At 53.8% G+C, this 18,800-nt stretch overlaps 6 protein-coding genes across 6 annotated transcripts; 3 read left to right on the top strand and 3 right to left on the bottom strand.

The window, feature by feature from the left end:
* The first annotated feature begins 609 nt into the window (after window positions 1-609).
* BDP55DRAFT_88660 (uncharacterized protein) lies at window positions 610-1,784 on the top strand. The gene has a single exon (XM_060581294.1). The coding sequence runs from the start codon at window positions 700-702 to the stop codon at window positions 1,438-1,440; it is 741 nt and encodes a 246-aa protein (XP_060431528.1). The 5' UTR covers window positions 610-699; the 3' UTR covers window positions 1,441-1,784.
* Window positions 1,785-1,943: 159 nt separating this feature from the next.
* On the top strand, window positions 1,944-3,817 carry BDP55DRAFT_526426 (uncharacterized protein; the record flags this gene model as incomplete). Its single annotated transcript, XM_060567810.1, has 2 exons — window positions 1,944-2,262; window positions 2,322-3,817. Coding segments are annotated over 2 exons (1,815 nt in total), but the record flags the coding sequence as incomplete, so codon positions are not given.
* Window positions 3,818-5,302: 1,485 nt separating this feature from the next.
* BDP55DRAFT_659647 (protein phosphatase methylesterase 1) lies at window positions 5,303-7,289 on the top strand. The gene is made up of 3 exons (XM_060574557.1): window positions 5,303-5,928; window positions 6,031-6,863; window positions 6,934-7,289. The coding sequence occupies exons 1-3, from the start codon at window positions 5,702-5,704 to the stop codon at window positions 7,098-7,100; spliced, it is 1,227 nt and encodes a 408-aa protein (XP_060431526.1). The 5' UTR covers window positions 5,303-5,701; the 3' UTR covers window positions 7,101-7,289.
* Window positions 7,290-9,104: 1,815 nt separating this feature from the next.
* Window positions 9,105-10,898, bottom strand: BDP55DRAFT_549219 (cytochrome P450 4A12A; the record flags this gene model as incomplete). The annotated part of the gene is made up of 3 exons (XM_060568913.1): window positions 9,105-10,166; window positions 10,221-10,530; window positions 10,624-10,898. 3 exons carry the CDS (start codon window positions 10,896-10,898, stop codon window positions 9,105-9,107), a joined length of 1,647 nt encoding a protein of 548 aa, XP_060431525.1.
* A 137-nt stretch (window positions 10,899-11,035) lies between these two features.
* Window positions 11,036-11,525, bottom strand: BDP55DRAFT_88600 (uncharacterized protein). The gene has a single exon (XM_060581293.1). It carries the CDS (start codon window positions 11,435-11,437, stop codon window positions 11,174-11,176), a length of 264 nt encoding a protein of 87 aa, XP_060431524.1. The 5' UTR covers window positions 11,438-11,525; the 3' UTR covers window positions 11,036-11,173.
* Window positions 11,526-16,016: 4,491 nt separating this feature from the next.
* BDP55DRAFT_630462 (uncharacterized protein) lies at window positions 16,017-18,192 on the bottom strand (the record flags this gene model as incomplete). The annotated part of the gene is made up of 3 exons (XM_060572152.1): window positions 16,017-16,921; window positions 16,980-17,324; window positions 17,385-18,192. 3 exons carry the CDS (start codon window positions 18,190-18,192, stop codon window positions 16,017-16,019), a joined length of 2,058 nt encoding a protein of 685 aa, XP_060431523.1.
* Window positions 18,193-18,800: the final 608 nt, after the last annotated feature.

Raw genomic sequence — 18,800 nt, 5'->3', positions numbered from 1 at the left:
CTTTGACTTTTTTCCCCGTCTGGTTTTATTCGTACTTTGCAAGACCTTGCGCCGCCGTTTGTTCTCACTTTGCATCAACGCCCGGTACGTACTTCGTACTGCACTTTTGACACCAGACTTTCGTAAAAACTGACATGCATTTGCAGCCTTTCTAGTTTCAAAGGTAAGCTGAGGTTTACCATCTACCGGTCCGGTCGTATTCACTACCCGCCCCCCTCTTCCTCGCAGTAGCCGCCCGCCACCACCGCTAATACGCCTCGCGCCGTCGAACGGCCAAGAGAGATAGAGTCGGGCGACAAGCAAGCCGCACCATGGCATGCTAATGCCAGTGCCGCCGCCAGTCTGGCGCCATGGTATCCTCATACTATCCTCCCCCAGACCACGCTGAGGAAATCAGGAACGGGAGGAGATGATGGGCTGGTTTGGCCGCGCTGGGCTCCAAAGAGGACCCAACCAAGGACCCAGTTCGTCAGCGCCGCTGCGTGGGTCGACCCAATCCTTGGGCTATTACTGGACATAGAACCAGTGCAAGGGCAGAGACGCTCTTGACCAGGGTTGACGGCCTTCCGGCTGGTTGACGTTCCTTTGGAGCCTTTGGAGGTGCCTGGATGAGGAGGCAAGGATCGTGTCAGGGACGAGGTTCCAATCGAACTTGCGCCCGGTGGAGGTGACCAGGGTATTGAACACGACCTCCCACAGATGGTTCCTCTCCCCGTCTTGTCTTGTCCCAGTGGGAGGAAGCGAGGAGACGGACCAGAAACGGTACGGAGTACTGGCAGGTGTGGTCCTGTGGGTGAAGGCCAGCAAACAGCAAAGCAAGAGAGAGAGAGAGAGAGCGCGAGAGACTCGGAGACCGTCCAAATTGTTCGTACCGTTCTTCGTGTGCGTGTGGTGTGCGTGCGTTGCCCCCATCCACACCAATCCGCACGCCATCCCAGGGTCCATGTCCCTTCTTACATGGGGGCCCGTGGACGAGAACAGACGACGCTGAGGTCGCTTCCAGGCTTGGGGCCCCATCTCCCGCCAACCATCGATCGCCAATCGCTTCCCCTTCTTGCTCGTTCGTGTCGTTCCTTTTCCTCCTCTGTCTCTCTCTACGTCTTGTCTCTGCTCCCTCCCTCCCTCCCTCCTCCCACTCCACCACCACCTCCTGACCGGCGTGCATTCTCAGCATCGTCACCTTTCGCTCGTTTCATATACCCGCCCGTGGACTTTAGCCTCTTTTTTCAGCCACTGTCTCTCTCTTCGCCTATCTGGCTGTTGAAGAAACTCTCTCTCACTCTCACTCCAACACACTGCTCACTCTCTCGATCTATCATAACCTCCGACGCCCACCTCGCCACCATAGGTTTTCGACCTGCTTCCGCTGATCCATCTCGTTCGGTGTACAAGAGGCCTCATACGGGCTCATCCCATCGACACCCTTCGGGCTCTGCATAGGCACCTCGCTGCCAGCCCATACTCCCCTTCTTTCCAGGTTGATCCTCGGCCTCTTTTATTTCATCTCTCTCGTGTCATTCTGTTGAAAGCTGTGCTTGCTTCTTGTTAGCCTCTTACCATTTCACAATCCTTCGACTTCACTAGTACACTCCGGTTGTTCTGTTTCCTTTGGTCCACGGCTCTCGCAATATACCCTCCCGACGCGACGACGACGACTCGAATAGTATCAATCGATTCACCAAAGAAAGCTCTCAACACGGTCACCCGACGAGCACGGAACCCCCCTCTCACTACCAACCTCGTTATCAAAGCGTATCAATCATTAAGCTGGGAAAGGGACGGCATCAATCGCAGGGAGTACAGGAGAAAGAAGCACAAAGAGGCTCAAAAAGTATAGACTTTGGATATACCCACCATCACACGGCTTTGGGGAATACCATCGATTCCCGACAGAACGACGAACAACGAATTTTCTACCACCACTTTTTTTTAAACACAACACAATGACGCGAACCGCGCCCAACTGGGGCCCAAAGCGGCTTTTGGCCATGGCCACCGCATTTGCTTCTAGCACGCTCGCCGACTCAATCCTCAAGACAAGCAGCTTCACGACCTGCGGTAACGATACCGCGATTACCGTTCAGAAGATTGATATTCAGTACAACAACGACAATAAGACCGTCACCTTTGATGTAGCAGGAACGAGCTCCAAGGAACAGAACGTCACAGCCATCTTGGATGTCAGCGCCTATGGCACTGCCATCTACTCCAACACCTTTAACCCATGCGAAGCAGGAACCTTTGTCGAGCAGCTCTGCCCTGGTATGTTCCGGCTGTGAATGAGTCAACGTTTGGGTTATGGAAATGCTAACAAATCTCAGTCCCCGCTGGCAGCTTCTCTGCTCGTGGCACTCAGAAGATCCCCGATGAGTACGCCAGCATGGTTCCAGACATCGCCTTCGCAGTCCCCGATATTGCCGCTCAGGCCAAGCTTCAGCTCAAGACCCTCGACTCCAACGAGGAGGTTGCCTGCATCACGTCCCAGGTTACCAACGGCAAGACCGCCAGCGTCGCTGCCGTCTCTTACATCGCCGCCGGTGTTGCCGGTCTTGCTCTCGTCGCCACCGGCGTGTCTGCAGTCAGCTCTGCTTTCGCTGGAGGCAGCGCCGCCCTCAGTGGCAGTGGCACTGGAGGTGCTGGTACCATCAGCCCCAGTTTCACCGAGGTCTTCGGGTGGTTCCAGGGCATGGCCATGAACGGCATGCTTTCCGTCAGCTACCCTCCCGTTTACAGCAGCTTCGTCAAGAACTTCGGTTTCTCTTGCGGCATCATCCCCTGGACCGACATGCAGGTCGCCATTGACAACTTCCGCGGTGCGACCGGCGGTGATCTGAGCAAGGACAGCGTTGAGATCCTCAAGAACAGCACTCTCATTCTCGCTGACGGCTCCACCGTCGATGGTGGCAGCGCCCTCTTCAAGACCAAGCGTGCCGTTGAGACGTTCCACGCTCTCGTTCTGAGAGAGATTGAGACCAGCGTCAACGGAACCACCAGCGGCGACTCTGACGACCCGGTCACCACTATCAAGCAGAAGGTTCAGGGTATCACTGCCTTTGTCAACACTCTCAGTGTCCCCAAGTCCAACACCTTCATGACCGTTCTTCTCATCGTTGCCATCGTCATTGCCGCCATCATTGTCGGCATTCTCCTCGTCAAGGTCATTCTCGAATTCTGGGCCCTTTTCGGCAACTTCCCCAAGGGTCTTGCCGGATTCCGTGAGCACTACTGGGGATCCATTGCCCGCGCCGTCACCTCGCTTATCATGTTGCTGTACGGTATCTGGGTTTTGTACTGTATCTTCCAGTTTACCAACGGAGACTCGTGGGCTGCCAAGGTGCTTGCTGGTGTCAGTCTGGGTATCTTTACCGGCATCCTCGCTTTCTTCTCTTACAAGATTTGGAGCACTGCTCGCAAGCTGAAGCAGGCCGAGGGCGATGTCAGCGGTCTCTACGACGACAAGAGCAACTGGATGAAGTACAGCCTCTTCTACGAGTCCTACAAGAAGGACTACTGGTGGATCTTTGTCCCCGTCATCGTCTACCTTTTCGCCAAGGGCTGCATTCTTGCCGCTGGTGATGGTCACGGTATGGCCCAGACCTCTGCCCAGCTCGTCGTTGAGGGTCTCATGCTTTGTCTTTTGCTATGGAGCCGTCCCTTTGAGCGCAAGTCGGGCAACGTCATCAACATCACTATCCAGGTCGTCCGTGTTCTCTCTGTTGCCTGCATCCTCGTCTTTGTTGAGGAGTTTGGCATTGCTCAGACCACTCAGACCGTCACCGGTGTCGTCCTGATTGCCGTCCAATCCGCCTTGACCGGCGTGCTCGCCCTTCTGATCATGTGGAACGCCATCAACGCCTGCTGCAAGGAGAACCCCCACCGCAAGCGCAGAAAGGAGATGGGTAAGTCTACCTCTACGCCACTCAATGATCATTTTACTGACCCCCGTTACAGAGAAGATGCAGCGCGACATGGACACCCTCACTCCTCTGGACGCCCGCAACTCCCTACTCATGGACCGCAAGGATCCCGAGGCCGGTACCACCTTCTCCATGTCAAGCGTCCCCGAGAAGAAGGACCACCGCCCGGAGTCTCCCGATCACTACATGGGCGCGGCGGGCAACGCTCCCTACCGCCCCCTGGCGCCAAGCACGCCTTACGGCAACGCCCACCACGACCAAAGCCGCGAGAACCTCGTCCTTGGGGCGGCACCTATTGCCGACAGGGCGCCAACACTGCCCAACGTGGGCGGCGACTTCAACAACAACCCTCACGGCGGCTATGGTGGTGGTGGGTACCGGGGTGTGTATCACTGAAAGAAAAACTGAAAGAATCGGGAGGGAGACGCCTTGACTGGTGTGTGTACCTGTTGGAATGACAATGAACATAGAAGTGTGGAATGTATGACATATGGATCTCTCTTAGCTGTTCACAGAGATTCCAGAAAGGAAGCCACTTATATCCTATTTACTTTTTCCTTTCCTTATTTCTTATTTTATATTTTCAAAAAATCGCTTATTTCCTTGGGTCTGCTCATCCTTTGTCCGTCTCTCTCATTTTTTCTCTCAAGATATCTACGGATATACACAACAACGTTTTACAACCTCTGCAAACACCAATGGTTATGATATCGACGGCTGCGTGCTAGTGTTTTCTCATTTCTTTTCGCCTTTTTGTCGTGAAGGGGAAGAGGAAGAAGAAATAGGAGGGGGCCCTTTTATGCAGTCGTTATCAAACATACACAACCAAACAGGCTCAGTGTCCCCTGTGGGGATATACACGTTTTATGACCGCAAGGTAATCTTCTTGTTTGGGGTTCAAAAGGCGGAGGGTTTGCATAGCGGAGGAATGGGCCTCGGATAAGTATATACCTACAAATGGAACGCAAATTAATAGTATGAAGTGTATGATTGTGAGGTGATGAGTGAGGCTGGGGTTCTAGAGGTCGATGAGTTACTTGACGTAATTTTGGATGCTCTGGCTGACTCTTGAGTCTTTTTCTTTTCGGGGATAATTGACAACAGTCTGTCCAAATAAGTAAGGACCTGAGCTGGAGATGGCTCAACAAAGAGGCTGTTCGGGAATGGAAGTATCGCCTTTGTCTTGACGATGCCCGAAGAAGGAACACTCGTGGTAGGGACGGGCCACTTTCTTCCAGCGAAGTTTTTGGGGCCCAATTGCCTCCTCCATTGGACCGGCTAGTGCGAAAGGATTGCTTACAGGCACTGTAGACCTATTGGCCAATTGCTCCCAATACACGGTGCGAGAGAAAAGGGCTGCCCCTCATCACCCCACTGAACGTCATCCCCGACGACGGCAACTCAAACTTCCAAGATTTGGTCTCACAGCATCCAACTTGGCTCAAAGTTGGCGGCTCCAGCCTTGCTCTGCATTCGTTTCTTCCGGCCCCCGTGTAACAGGCTTCATCTTGCGGCCGTTCCAGCTACACGGCTCTGGTCGTCTCTGATCTCTTATTACCTCCATCATTCCCTGCATCTGCAACCTACGGCTTGGCATCCCGGCTGGTCGGCGACGCCTGCAGCACACACACACACACACACACACACACACACACACAAACGGAAGACGCGCCGAAATTGCTCCTACCTGATTCTAGAAGATATAAGAAAGAGAGAAAGGGAATAAAAAAACACCATCCATCTGTTTTGTTAGAAGCTCTCGACAGAACCAAGGCCCGCCCAACATGAGTGAGTTGCAAAGAGCTTGGGCCAAGAGGAAACTCGACCCCATGCATCCTCTGCCGGAGCCCCTCAATGACCTCGACGAGGAACCCGAGACCGATCAGCTCCCCGAGTTGCCGGAGCACATGGACGACGGAGACTCCTCTTCGGCCTCGTCCGCTTCGTCAGCTTCTTCTACCGGCACTATCATCCCGTCTCCGAGTCAGAACCTCTTTGCTCGGCCGCAAGGGTAACGTATTTTTCTTTTTGCCCTGTGCTGCTCTCCTCCCCGCTCCATCTATTGCCCTGTGGCTTGAGCAGTGTAGACTTGGACGCTGATCCTCGCTTCTAGAGTGTCGAGGGGCCGCACGCTGGAGCAAATCCCATGGACGACCTACTTTGAGCGAGAGCTGTTTCTGAAACCCAAGGTCGGCGATGAGCTCTCTGCCACCGTGACCTACCATGCCTACCTCAATTCTCCTGTCGGAAAGGGACCCCTCTTCGTCATGCACCACGGCGCCGGCTCTTCTGGCCTCTCGTTCGCCGCCCTCTCGTCCGAGATTAGAAAACGCCTCCCTTCGGCCGGCATTCTTTCTCCGGATGCTCGCGGCCATGGCTTGACGGTCATCACGGACGGCACCGAGCTCGATCTCAAGCTCGATGTCCTGACGGAGGACCTGTTCAGCGTCATCCAGCTGACAAAAGCCCAGATGTCCTGGCCGGAGCTTCCTCCCGTCATACTCATCGGACACTCGCTGGGCGGCGCCGTCGTCACGGATCTGGCCAAGTCGGGAAAATTGGGCAATTCCCTGCTCGGGTACGGAGTTCTGGACGTGGTGGAAGGCTCGGCGATGGACGCTCTTCAAAGCATGCTCACGTACCTTTCAACGCGACCTACCGGCTTCGCCAGTTTACAGTCCGGAATAGACTGGCATATCCGCTCGCGCACCGTCCGCAACTCGGTGTCGGCGCGGACGTCAGTGCCAGCGCTTCTGGTGTACGACGACTCCAACGACCCGACGAGGCCGTGGAGATGGCGAACTGATCTGGCGGCGACGCAACCATTCTGGGAAGGCTGGTTCGTCGGCTTGAGCAAGAAGTTTCTGGAGGCGAGAGGTGGGAAACTGCTTCTGCTGGCGGGTACGGACAGGTTAGACACGGAGTTGACAATCGGTCAGATGCAGGGTAAGTCACCCATTGCCTCCCCCCCGAGGTAATGAAGAGCCAGAAAGAAAGGTTAACACCCTGATAACAGGCAAGTACGCATTACAAGTGTTCCCAGAAGCCGGGCACTTCATCCAAGAAGATCTTCCAGAGAAGACGGCGCTGGCAGTCGTGGACTTTTACAGGCGGAACGACAGGAGTGCTTTCGTCATGCCGCCCAAGGTTGGCGATCTGCTAAAGCAAGGCAAGAGAGTCTAGGGATCTTGTCCCTGTGTGAATACGATTCCACAGCGAAAGCATGTAGCCATCCTTTTCTCTTCTCGTGTATTCATAGTTATACCCCTCCTGGCTTTTGTGAGCTTGGGCAACCAGATCATAAGCAAGTTATGCAATGATTGAACCATCAAGTCGAGCAATTTCATCCAGCTCGTCCCAATTGTGGGTGACCTTACATCTCGCTGCTTCTCCATTGCTGCGAACTTCAATTCGTTAGAATGTCCTCGCCCAGCGTAGGTGCAGTCTGCAAACCAGATGTCAAGTCCTACAGGACGTCTTCGGCATACTTTGCACGAGTACAAATGAGTGGATCATGTACTTGACTCAGTAAGGACTTGAATGGGAAGTATTAGTCTCTCCGAGATGGCAAGCTAGGTTGCAAGGCTTTTCCATTGTGAAGGTTGATGTCTTGATCGATGACCTTTCCTTTGATCGTATGGCTCCTACACCACCTCCAGCCCTCTCATCTGAGCCCTTCCTTATCAACGCTATCCTGTGAGGCATGCTACTTTTGTTACATCCTTCTACTTATTTACGGTGCTCCAGTTGGGTGAAGTGGCTGACTCTGGTATCGCCTGAGTTTTGAGAGCAGAACCAATTGTCCCGTAACTGGGAGTTTTTCCGCGAAAAGACGGATATCATCTCGATCGTCTTTTGCTGCTTGTCAAGGTGATGGATGGATTTGGAATCAGGGAGTAACCCCCCCCCCCAATCTAAGAACGAGTCTTTGCCTGCTGACGGGTGAGTGCCGTGCGGCGTATATTATGTGTATAATATGCAAAGAGAAGCTCCAAGTACTGTCTTGTCCCTAGTGTGTATAGAATCAATCTAGAGAGTTACGAGGGTGAAAAGTAAGTGCATCACTCACTACCTTGAAGAAGCAGAGGCAACAAGCTGCTGAACGCCTGCCGACAGCCCACGGGCGTAAAGAAACTATGACTCGCACCAGTTACAAGCCGGACCTATGTAAGGGCGTCCATTACATCCTTCCGAAGTAATGGGCTAGGCGATTGCACCTGTGGCGAGCTGATGAAAGGGTACTCGAGAGAATGAGCAAAGTGGTTATCATGGTAGTAGGAAGATAGTATCATATAAGCAGCAAGCTTTCCCCCCTTTTTCCATTAGCTCAAACCAGAAACATCCAAGAGACAGAGAGGCCAAAAAGAGTTCACAACCCCCGGTGCCGAACCAGGGGCTACATACATCTCTTGGTGCTCATGCCGGGATTCGAACTCGATCGCTACGCCTGTCGTCGAGTAGGCTGGTTGGCGTAGATGATTGATTGTTGACCTTTAACCACTCCACCACCCAGCCAGTCTGACCCGACCCGTCGACCTAGACCGGCGCCTGCTGGCTGGTGACAGGAATGGACTTGGAGGGGTATATGAAGGCGTGTCGTGCATTCGGGTTGGGCGGGGGAAAGGTGAGGAAGGTATGGTCCGGTTGTACTTGCCTTACTTGCCTGATACACGATAGACACTGCCCCTTCCATTGCGGCAGAGGCTTGTTTACCTTGTCTCCGATGCGCCACTGGATATGGCGATGTAGGCAAGTTTGCACCAGTAACGGGAGAGAACAGAAGGTTCAGCGTTACCGTGGTTTCCAAGATGTCGATGAGCAAGACGTTGATGAACCCTTTCAGCAAGAACTGGGCCTTCTTTCCATAATCGGAGGCCTCTCTTACCTTCATCGAAGTCGAATGACACTTTGCCTCGAGAGAACCTTGGCAGCTTGATACGCTTCAAAACGGATATGTGTAACTGGATTCAACGCCACATTCTTCTATTCTTTCTCAAGCACCAAATGCTATCCAGAACACTTTGCTAGGACAGACTTTGGTCGTCTGCCATGCCTCTTTTCCATTATATACGTCATTTGTGTTTCCAAACACACACCAGGAACCCAGCCCAGTTCAGTTCAGTTCAGTCATGCTCATATCATTAATTACAACAACGCATATCCTACATTCCACACCCAAAAGAAATCTCACCAGCCATCCACGACCTTGACGTACACGTGCAAGCCCTTTGACGGACGCGCCGTGACGCCGCCCTTGATAGTCATGTTCTTCTCGTCGTACTCCTCCTTATTCTTGAGGCTGAACTCGAACCGCCCGATCCACGAGGCGAGGATACAGGCGAACTCGGCCTTTGCGAACCCTTGCCCGATACAGCTGCGCGGCCCGTGGAGGAACGTCATGAAGGCGTAGTTGCTCGTCGCGCCGCCGCTGTTGGCCGCCTTCTTGCTCTCCGCATCGCCCTCGCGCGAGGGAAGCCACCTCTCCGGGTTGAAGCGGCCCGCGTCGGCGCCCCAGAGCGAGGCGTCCTTGTTGGTGGCCCACGGGCAGAGCATGATGCGCGTGCCCTTGGGGACTTTGTTGCCGTCGATGACGGTGTCGACGGCGGCTTCGCGGAGGGTCATGGGGACCGGGGAGTAGTAGCGCAGGACCTCGTTGCAAACGGCGTTGAGGTAGGGCATGTGGTCGATGTCGAGGGCTGTGATGTCGCCTGGCGTGCCGGGTGTTGGGAGGCGTTCGCGGATCTCGAGGCGGAGACGGGACTGGACTTCTGGGTTGAGGCAGAGGCAGTAGATGGCCCACATCATGGCCGAGGCCGTGGTCTCGTGGCCCGCGGCGAGGAAGGTCATCATCTGGTCGACGAGGTTGTCCTCGGTGAAGCAGCCGGACTCGAGTGCTACGGACAGGATGTCAATGTCGGTGAGCTGCTTGCGCTCCAGCTTCTCCTTCTTCTCGCGGATGAGCTCGCGGCAGGTGGCGCGGATGGTGTTGGCGGCCTTTGCGATGTCGCCGTTGCGCTGCAGGGGAAGGTGGTGGACGAGGGAACCGGGGAGGAGGAGGCCGAGGACTGCGAGGACCTGCGCCTGACGACTCGGCTTGAAGACGTGCTGGTAGGTCTGGTTCAGGGGGTTCGCCGGGTCGCGGATGGCACCAAAGTCGCGGCCCATGCCAGCCATACCGATGATGTCAAGCGTGGTGCGCGATGCCCAGTTGCCAATCTCCAGGACGGCGGTGTTGGGACCCAGCGCAGCCTTCTCCGGATCGGTGAGTCCTTCGGTCGCGCCCTTTGCGGCCTCGGCGTGGACGGCATCGGTGATGGCCTGGACGCCCTCGCACGCCTTGCTCCAGAAGAGCGGGTACAGGTCCTTGACGTGACGGAAGGCGAAGGCTGGCATGAGGTTCTTGCGCTGGACCCTGTGATCGTCGCCCTCGGCTAGCAACACCCCAACGCCGAGGATGCGGCCGATGGACGAGCGGACGGCGCCAGGCTTGTGGAAGTCGTAGTTGTGGGTGACGAGCACCTCAGCGAGGGCCTTGGGCGACGTAATCAAGAGGCGCTCCTGGTTGAACAAGCCGCGGTAGCGAATGATGCCTTCGTGAGGGATGTTGTTGATCCTGAGTGGCGCACATTTAGTCTCTCTCTCTCTCGTATATATCAAGGTTCTGTTCGCCGTGAAGACAGCTTTCTCTCTCTGGTTTTCTACTTACCAGTCAATCATGGGCACTCCAGTCGGCTCGCGCATGATCCTCGGGTACTGTCCCATCAACCAGTGATCACCTTTGGGCCCCGGAAGCGAGCGCAAAGACGAAAAGTACTGGGGGAACAAGAAGACGACAAAGATGCCCCATGCCAGCATCTGGAAGGCAAAAGCGCCCACGAATGCGACTAGGAGGTGACATCTAGAGAATACTGGCTGTCGCAGAGCCAATAGTACGGCGATTGCTGCCGAGCTGACAGATACTCCGCGCCAGGGTACGCTCATTGTTGCGGTTGTTATTCGAGTGTGTTCGGGAGATTCAATGCCAGCGTAGCTGGTTCTCTTCAATGACGACGACGACGACGTCCACGTTGCGACGCAAAAGCGAGCTATCCGAGTTTCGAAGTGGGCAAAGCGAGATCTGTCAAAGACTGCGTCGTTCGACCTCTAAAGACCTCTCGTGAAAGACGTCAACGTCGATGAAAAAAAAACCCGCGGTGACGGCTCTGATGCTATGCCTCGTTGATCTGGGAGTTTTGCGTAAGTCGCGAGCACTACTTTCAATGACAAGCAAACGACAAGGCTAGACGGGCGTTTAAGCTCCCGGGTAATGGTAAGGTTATGTAAGGTAAATGATAAAAAATGAAAAGAGGGAACAAAAGGACCAAAGCTGTTTCTTGAAGTTTAAGCTCAATTAGAAAGGAAAAAAGAGGTGGTGTGTGTGGTAGAAGAAGGGCAGGTAAGGCGAGGTAGATCCCGCGTGGAAGGAGGGCCGGGTCGATCGGTTTCATGCGTACGGGGTTGCAGACATGGAACCAAAGCATCGCCAGCACATGCACACCCAGGCAAGAAGAGAGAGGGACGGAGACACAAGAGAAAGGCCCACGCACGTACCGCGTCTTCTTTTTTTTTTGGGGGGGGGGGGGGGGTCCTTACGACCACTGCTGTCTCTCTGCTGTTCAAGTCCCGTAACTTTGTAAGGTAAGGCCACTTGGTGTTCCTCCAGAACTCCGTTCTTGGGTTGTCGCTTCAGACAAGGGGCCGTGGGGTGGGTGAGTTTTGGCTGTTGGAGACCAGAGATGGGCGAGACGATGGAGAACGGAGTTGGGATGAGACGAGACGCGACGGGATACCGGGGTAAGGAGAAGGGGTGAATGAAAGCTTTCCAAAACGACGACCGGCTTGTTGTAATCTGGTCTTTAGTTCAACTAACAGAGATGAGTTATCGTCGAAACCTCTTGATTGTGTATCTTGACAAGATCTGAGATGTTATCTTTAATGGAAGGCGATGGAGCAACTATACGACAAAAGCACGTGGCATCCGAGGCCATCGAGCGGCAAGGGTTCAGGGTGGAGGAGGAGGAGGTTGCGCCTACTAAAGTAAAGAAGAAACGAGATGGATGCTGGGGAACAGAGCTGGGAGTGATGACAATGAGCCGGTCTGCCGTTGGTTGCAAGCTGCTCTGCCCCCCCCCCCCCCCTCAAAAGAGCCCCTAGCGGGTTTCTTGGCTTTTCTGCAGCTCGGTGGAGAGAGATGAGAGAGCTCGGTTCGATTGCTTGACAAGGGAGCTTCTTGTTTTTCTTGATCCGTCTTAGTGGGCGGTTTTGTGGTGTATGCGGCATGTCAATTCAGCACCCCGTCTCCGTCTCCGTCTTACTCTCTCTCTCTCTTTCTCTCTACGCGGATATGTTCACAGTTCCCTGCGAGTGCGAGAAAGTACGCACGGGATTCAAAAAGTTCATCCGCAAAAGGCCATGAACGAATCGGCACATGACCCGCGAGTGGTGGTTGTTGAAAAAGGTGGGATGGTTAGGGGGGGAGGGGGGGTTCTATGGATGATGAGTACACTGCGTAACACCCATTTGATGGAGACACCAGCTCGAATTGAATGCCATTCTCGTCCTAGCTCGCCGTGGATTGGTTGTGTCGCGTCTTGGAAAAGGTCCAGCTTGTCCAGATATCTGGGAGAAGTTATGAAGGGGAACTAAAAGTCCGGGACGGGATTTGGGGGTCCCCCAATCTCTGGGCTAGGTATCCGCCATCGTCCCAGTCCAACGGGCTTCTGGGATGATTTGTTCGCCCGATCCCACCCTTCGTTCCCTTCTCATTCTTCCATCTTGTTTAGAAGACCCGGCGGGATGTTGCCGGCTTGGATAACCTTGGGAGCACTGTCCAGTGTGGTAGCCAGTGTCGTTCCGTTTGCATTCAGTCGCAGTCGCAGCGCCTCCTTTGCCTTTGTCTTGAATTCCGTCTCAGTACTCCGTACTCAGTGCCGATACCCTTTTCTCGGTGTGACATTTGGCTCACCTTGGACCACTACCCGTCCTCCCCCCCCTCGACCCCGAATCCCGGACCAAAGAGAGAGAAAGAGAGCAAAAAAAGAAAAAAAAAAGCAAAGGATACAACGTTTTTGCGATTCCAGCGACTCGGTCCAGTCCCATGCCGATACCACGCCAAGCCTGGCCGTGCGAGGCAAAGGCGATTGGCTCAGCCAGGAAAAGTCCGACTTGTTCGTTTCGGATGGTCCCTTGGATTGGAAGGCGTGGACAAGTACGACAACGCGCACAGGTGCCACAAGGGAAAAGAAGAGTGCCAAGTCGCATAGCATGCCTGTTTCAATCGCGTGGACAGTGCTCTTCTGCTTCTGCAACTTCTTCTTCTATCCGTATGTGTGTTTGTTTTTTTCCGCCTTCAGCTCCAGGACGAGTACGGCTTGCAGGAATACGGTGACTTTGACACAAACAGGTAAATAAGGGAACATATCTATCACACACTCTCACTCTCTTGTTTCTCGCTCTAGCCCCTCATATGTCCAAACAAGCAGAGCCCTGAACTATCCTCTGCAAGACGGGTTACGAATGGGCATAGTCCAGCATGAAGAAACATCCCGTCTAGACGACCGTGAAAAAAAAGCCAAATTCAGACTGATTTGTCAAGAAGAACCATAACCTAACCTTGACCATGAACAGTCCAACTTCAGCCTAAGTTGTTGCTGTTTTCGACCTCGATACCAAAACATTGGGCTGTTGTTACCTTCACCTCACATGTTGTCCTGAACCTGTATTTCACAGGAGGCACAGGCCCAAATACCCACAGAGCACCAAGAGACTGTTAAAACAACCCAAAAGGGAACAAAACCATCTTTCTCTCTTCCAAGCAGGGAACATTGAGTGCAAGAAAACACAAGCAGCACCGCCACCTTCGAGCCTTCCGCCTCCAAGTCCCACGGCAGGCCTCGTTTCCGTTCCGCTGTCTGTGAGCCCGTGAGTTAAGGGCGAAAGGTGAGGCTCAAATCCAAGTAACCCCATTCAACCCGTCTTTTGTTTTCTACCATTCCAACACGCTAAAGATAGCTTTTTCGTGTCACTAACCTTTTCCCGTCCCCTGCTTGCGTGCCTGCCATACACCCAAGCGTCCGTCCGTACCAGTTTGCCCACAGGTCCGTTCTCCCCCCTTGTTTCCAAAAAAAAAAAAAAAAAAAAAAAAAAAAAAAACACTTTGATAATGCACCTCCCGGCTCTTTTCGAAGCGAGTGCTGCACCGCTCGGGAGAAGCGGCATTGTATTGACGACTGGGAAATCTGTGGCAGTGAAATTCTGTAGTTCTACGCCAAACTTGTCCATCCTACATTCGGTTTGGTAGTCTTCCGTGGGACATCAGAACCAAAGTCCAAGATTTGAGTGGGTGCTTAAACGGCTGAAAACCCATCACGGTCCCCCCCCCCAAATGTACCCAAATCCTACCCATAACCGTACATCTCCCGCTGGCTGGGCAGAATCACACTTCATGATGGGAGCGACTGATACGGAACGGATACGCCACGCAAAGGGACCACATGGACAACAAGGCCAAACCCATCGTCATCCTCATCGGGCTGCGGGGGCTCTTTTTCGCATTCGCTTACACGCCTCTGTATCGATGCCTGTCTGCTGGTCAGCTTTCCCATCTGGCAAGTCCACAGAAAAGAAAAGAAGGAAAGAACGATAGAATAACTCCCAATTAGCTGAATGCTGTAAGACAACCGCTTTACCTGTCCATCTAACCGCCTTGTCTATCTAACCACCCGTCACACACTTCGTCACCTCACGTTACTCCAGCCACTTAGACGCAATACAAACCTCGCCACCCGCTTTCTCCAAAGGGTATCATTACACTACCATCTGATAATTCTCCAAAACTCCCATGATTCGTGATCCCCCCCCCCTCCCTCCCCATCCGCACGCGGCCACGCCCAAGAACAGAAATAACTACCACTCCCCCTAAACTTCCGACGTCCTCTATGCCAATGAGGTAGGTGCCCGCCGTAACTGCACCCCAGATACTTACCTAACCATCCCCCTCTTGCCCCCCTCTCTTCGCCTCCACCGCTCGCCATCAAGTCAAGGAAAATCCAAGCAAACCTCTCCAAGCTGACTCTTTTCGTCGTTCAGCCAAAAGACATGACAATACCTACATACCCCTCCTCCCCCTAGCTTCCTATTCCCCTGCTCCGCTCCCGACGGAACAAACCCCGCCGGGATAACCCAAACCCCCGAATCGGCCAGGATGTCCAGAGAACCCGCATACGTAAACGGCACGACCTTCCGTCCCTCCGTCCCGACGGATTTCACATGGGCCAAGGAGAACCCAAATTCCGTTCCGTGCCGTCTACATTACATTCTCCGCAATGTCGTTTTCCAACGTTAGAAAGGAAAGACTTCGCCGTCCAATCATCACCTAGAAGCTACGAGTCTGTGTGTCAACCAAGTCCCGTGATGTCCCGTATGAATACCAGTGTGCCTGCCGACTCCTCAGGTTAGCCCAAGAAAAGTTGTGCTTCCTTCCTGGCGAGTCTACGAGTACACTCAAACACTATGTGGTCAGCTATCCTACAACGGAATATTTAGGTGCGGAAGATGAGTGGGATAGAGTCATGTATTCGTCCACTCAACTAACTAGCACTAACTAGACTAGCTTGCTGTGTCGCTTCCGCCATGTGTGCGGTGTCGAGTTGTTTGCGTATCGTGGCTACAGCCCGGCGCCAAATAAGTGAGTGCCCCCCTGAAATGTGTTCATCATTGTGTACACTCGAGCTGGCCTCTCAAGTGGTCTGCCCTCAAAACCTGTCAGATCCAACAGACCCCTTGAATCCTGCTAAAATACTTTGATTCCTGAAGCATGCCATCACGAAGATGATGATCCATGGTTCCCTGAAACGCCATAACCACTCAAAGGAAAATTAAACGCCGTGATCGATCGGTGTTGAAGGCCATCCTGCATGCCGAACCGAGGCCTGTCCACGAAAGTAAATTGCAGACTGGTTAATAGAACTGTCCCCCATATCCGATATGCCAATTACGTCTCCACTGCCCACGCCGTCCATGCGTACGCTGTTCACGCCCGCCAAGTCCATGTTCACTTCCCTATTCCCGTACCCATGGGTTGGCATGGAGCGACACACCATTCTCACCGCCCAGCATACGCCGATGGCTTTCGTCAGGTGCTGCTGGGTCTCCGATAGTCCAAGGGCTCGGGAGGGCTGCCGGCAAAGAGGTTCGGTTCGTAGAGTTCAGATATCCGCTACCATGGAGTCCGTCAGGCATGCCGAGAGCGGTGGGCATGGCTCCACTAGTAAGCTGTGAGAAGACCGGAACTGACAGCGCTGGCGCAGTCGAAGACTCTCCTAAACCTCCAAAGCCAGTCGCCTGATGCTGGTGCTGATGCTGATGCTGATGCTGATGCATGTTGGAACCAGAAAAGGGCACCTGTGATATAGCACTGTGGTGCGCACGATGAGAGCCGTTGGATGCGAAAGCTCCTCGAGCTGGGAGCAGAGCAGGAATGGCAGCATGCGATCTCCGACTACTTTCGTACGTGCTGGACACCGGTCTGGGCCGGCTACCGCTGAAAGTTGGTGACCCTGGCCCTTGAACACCAGTACGAGGTCGAATCCTACGCCGACTTTCACCGCTGTCTGTTGGGGGAGAGCGGCGTTCACCATGGTTAGATCCAGATCCTTGCGATCGGTTGGAGTCGTCCTGTGCCAAACTGGCGTCCCTATCTCGCATGTAGCCAGCGTAGCCAGCAATGCCTCCAAGGCTCAGCTGACCGCGATTACGGAAGTACCGGTCAAAGTTTGGGTGCGTGGACGTGATTTTAGGTTCGTGCGGCACCTTGTCTCTGCAGTAAGGGCAGCTGTCCGACTCCTCGAACCATTTCTTGATACAGTGGTCACCAAATACGTGCTTGCATTTGGGCAGTCGAAGTGGTGCCTCCTTCACACCTTCGGGTGTTTCTACACCGAACTCGTTGTAGCAGATGACGCAGGCTGCAAAGTCATGTTAGTCTTTTTATCTCACAATAGAGCTAGAATCCTCATAACTTACTTCTCTCGCTCTCTGATAGCTCGGTCATCGGAACGCTCTGAAGAGATTGGATAGCTGATGAAGATGCTACATATTTCGTGGTCACGGAGCCACGCATGAATTGGGCGGCCCGAACGTGGTCTTCTTCCAGAGTCATGATATGACGTGCCATTTGGGTTGGGTTTCCAGCCATTGCTATGACCTGTTCGAGCGCACCTCGGTCGGAATCCACATCACTGTCGGACAATGGGCTTTGTCTCCTGGACATTGTGCGGCGAATAGCAGGAACACGGCGTCGCTCTGAATGGTGATGATTTGACGAGCCCAAGCTACTTGAAGAGCTTGAGGTTCCAGAAGATGAGGCGCCTGTAATATTCCAGGCACAATTAGCATGTAGACTCTCAGATACAGGCAAACTCCACTCACCTGAAGTAGGTTGATGAACTTCTTGGGGCGGATTGGGGAAGGTCGCCTGGCCGCGGTGGGGAGCAGCTGAAGGAGGAGCAGATCCAAACTGTATACTAGCCCCGGAAGATGGTGCTTGACTTGGACCACTGGTAGATTCCTGTGCCTCGAGCTGAGGGGGATTTGAAGCCGCCGCAAGGTTTTCTGGGTTGGTTTGCGCTACGGCAGGAGTTGATGTATTCATAGAATGTGAAGCTGTGTTAAAGGTGCTGTGGCGTGGGGTTGAATGCTGCCCACCAAAGTTCCTCTCAGAGCTAGTATAGAACGGCTGGCCTTGTGCCGGATGGCCTGATGGCAGGGCTGTCGATAGATTGAATCTCACCGGAGGGAGCTGCGTATGAGGGAACGACGGTTGCATGGTCGGAGGGCCCCCCATCTCGCTTGGGGTTGCCCCCGAGTAGCCACCAGCCATATTGCCAAAGTTAGGAACAGGCGCATGATTGTAGTAAGGCGCCTCAGAGGCTGAGTTTGAAGGCCGGTGCTGGGGTGCCGGATGTCCTCGGTGGTTCATCATGGGAGGTTGATGTTGCCAGTGATATGGCCCAGACGGCAGTGGTGGTCCTTGAGGTTGCCAGCTTGGGTAATTCGCTGAGGAGTGGACTGGGTCGTAGTGCATTGTAGAGCGGTGCTGGGGTATCCCAAGGGCTTGCTGTTGGCCTTCTCTACTGAGGAAATAAGGGCATCGCGGACGCTGCTGTCCATACGGATTCTGCGCCTGGCCCTGAGACTGCTCCGGATGGTGATATGCGTAATCCATGGCTTCATCCATACTGTGAATCCCTTCTACTGCTATGCGAGAACAGTCCTACCAACTGTCACTGTGAGGCTGGCTTCTTAGTCGTGGCCAGAATTGCCTGTGATGGAGAACCACGATCTCTCTTTCACCAAGCAACTTGGCTCTCTTTTTTATGACCCTCCTTTTGTCGCTTGATTCCCCTGTTTGTATGCAGCTGCACGGCGTCGCTCGCTTGCTTTTCCTAAGCTTTTGTTCGTTCGATCAGAAGGTGCGTTCGTCGTCGTACAAGCTGCCGGTGGTCTAGGCAAGCGAATCGTTGAAGTGAGCGGGTCCGAAATGAATGTGGTCTGTTGGCAAGTCGTCGTGGACTGACTGGAGGAGGGGTAGATGCGGGTAAGTCTGGGGGCTTCTTGGGGACGCCGGAGAATGCGTTGAACTGGGAGTCGCTGTTGCTATTATCGGTTCGCGATGAAGAGTTTCAAAGGTCGGTTCAGGATATTGTCCTCCCAGTAACCCATCGAGGTTTATTTTTGTGCAATTTGTGTCCTCTGAGCTTGATCGCAGGGTGTTGGGTGGAAAACTTAAAGCCCAAGTTCTGTGTACCAAAGAGGTAGTAGAGGCGGTACCGAAATGTAAGAGTC

This window comes from Colletotrichum godetiae (genome assembly GCF_030913485.1).
Source record: "Colletotrichum godetiae strain CBS 193.32 chromosome Unknown BDP55scaffold_14, whole genome shotgun sequence".
In the NCBI taxonomy this organism is placed as follows: domain Eukaryota; kingdom Fungi; phylum Ascomycota; class Sordariomycetes; order Glomerellales; family Glomerellaceae; genus Colletotrichum; species Colletotrichum godetiae.
The sequence above is the reverse complement of the archived record's forward strand: the minus strand, read 5'-3'. Positions and strand labels throughout refer to the sequence as shown.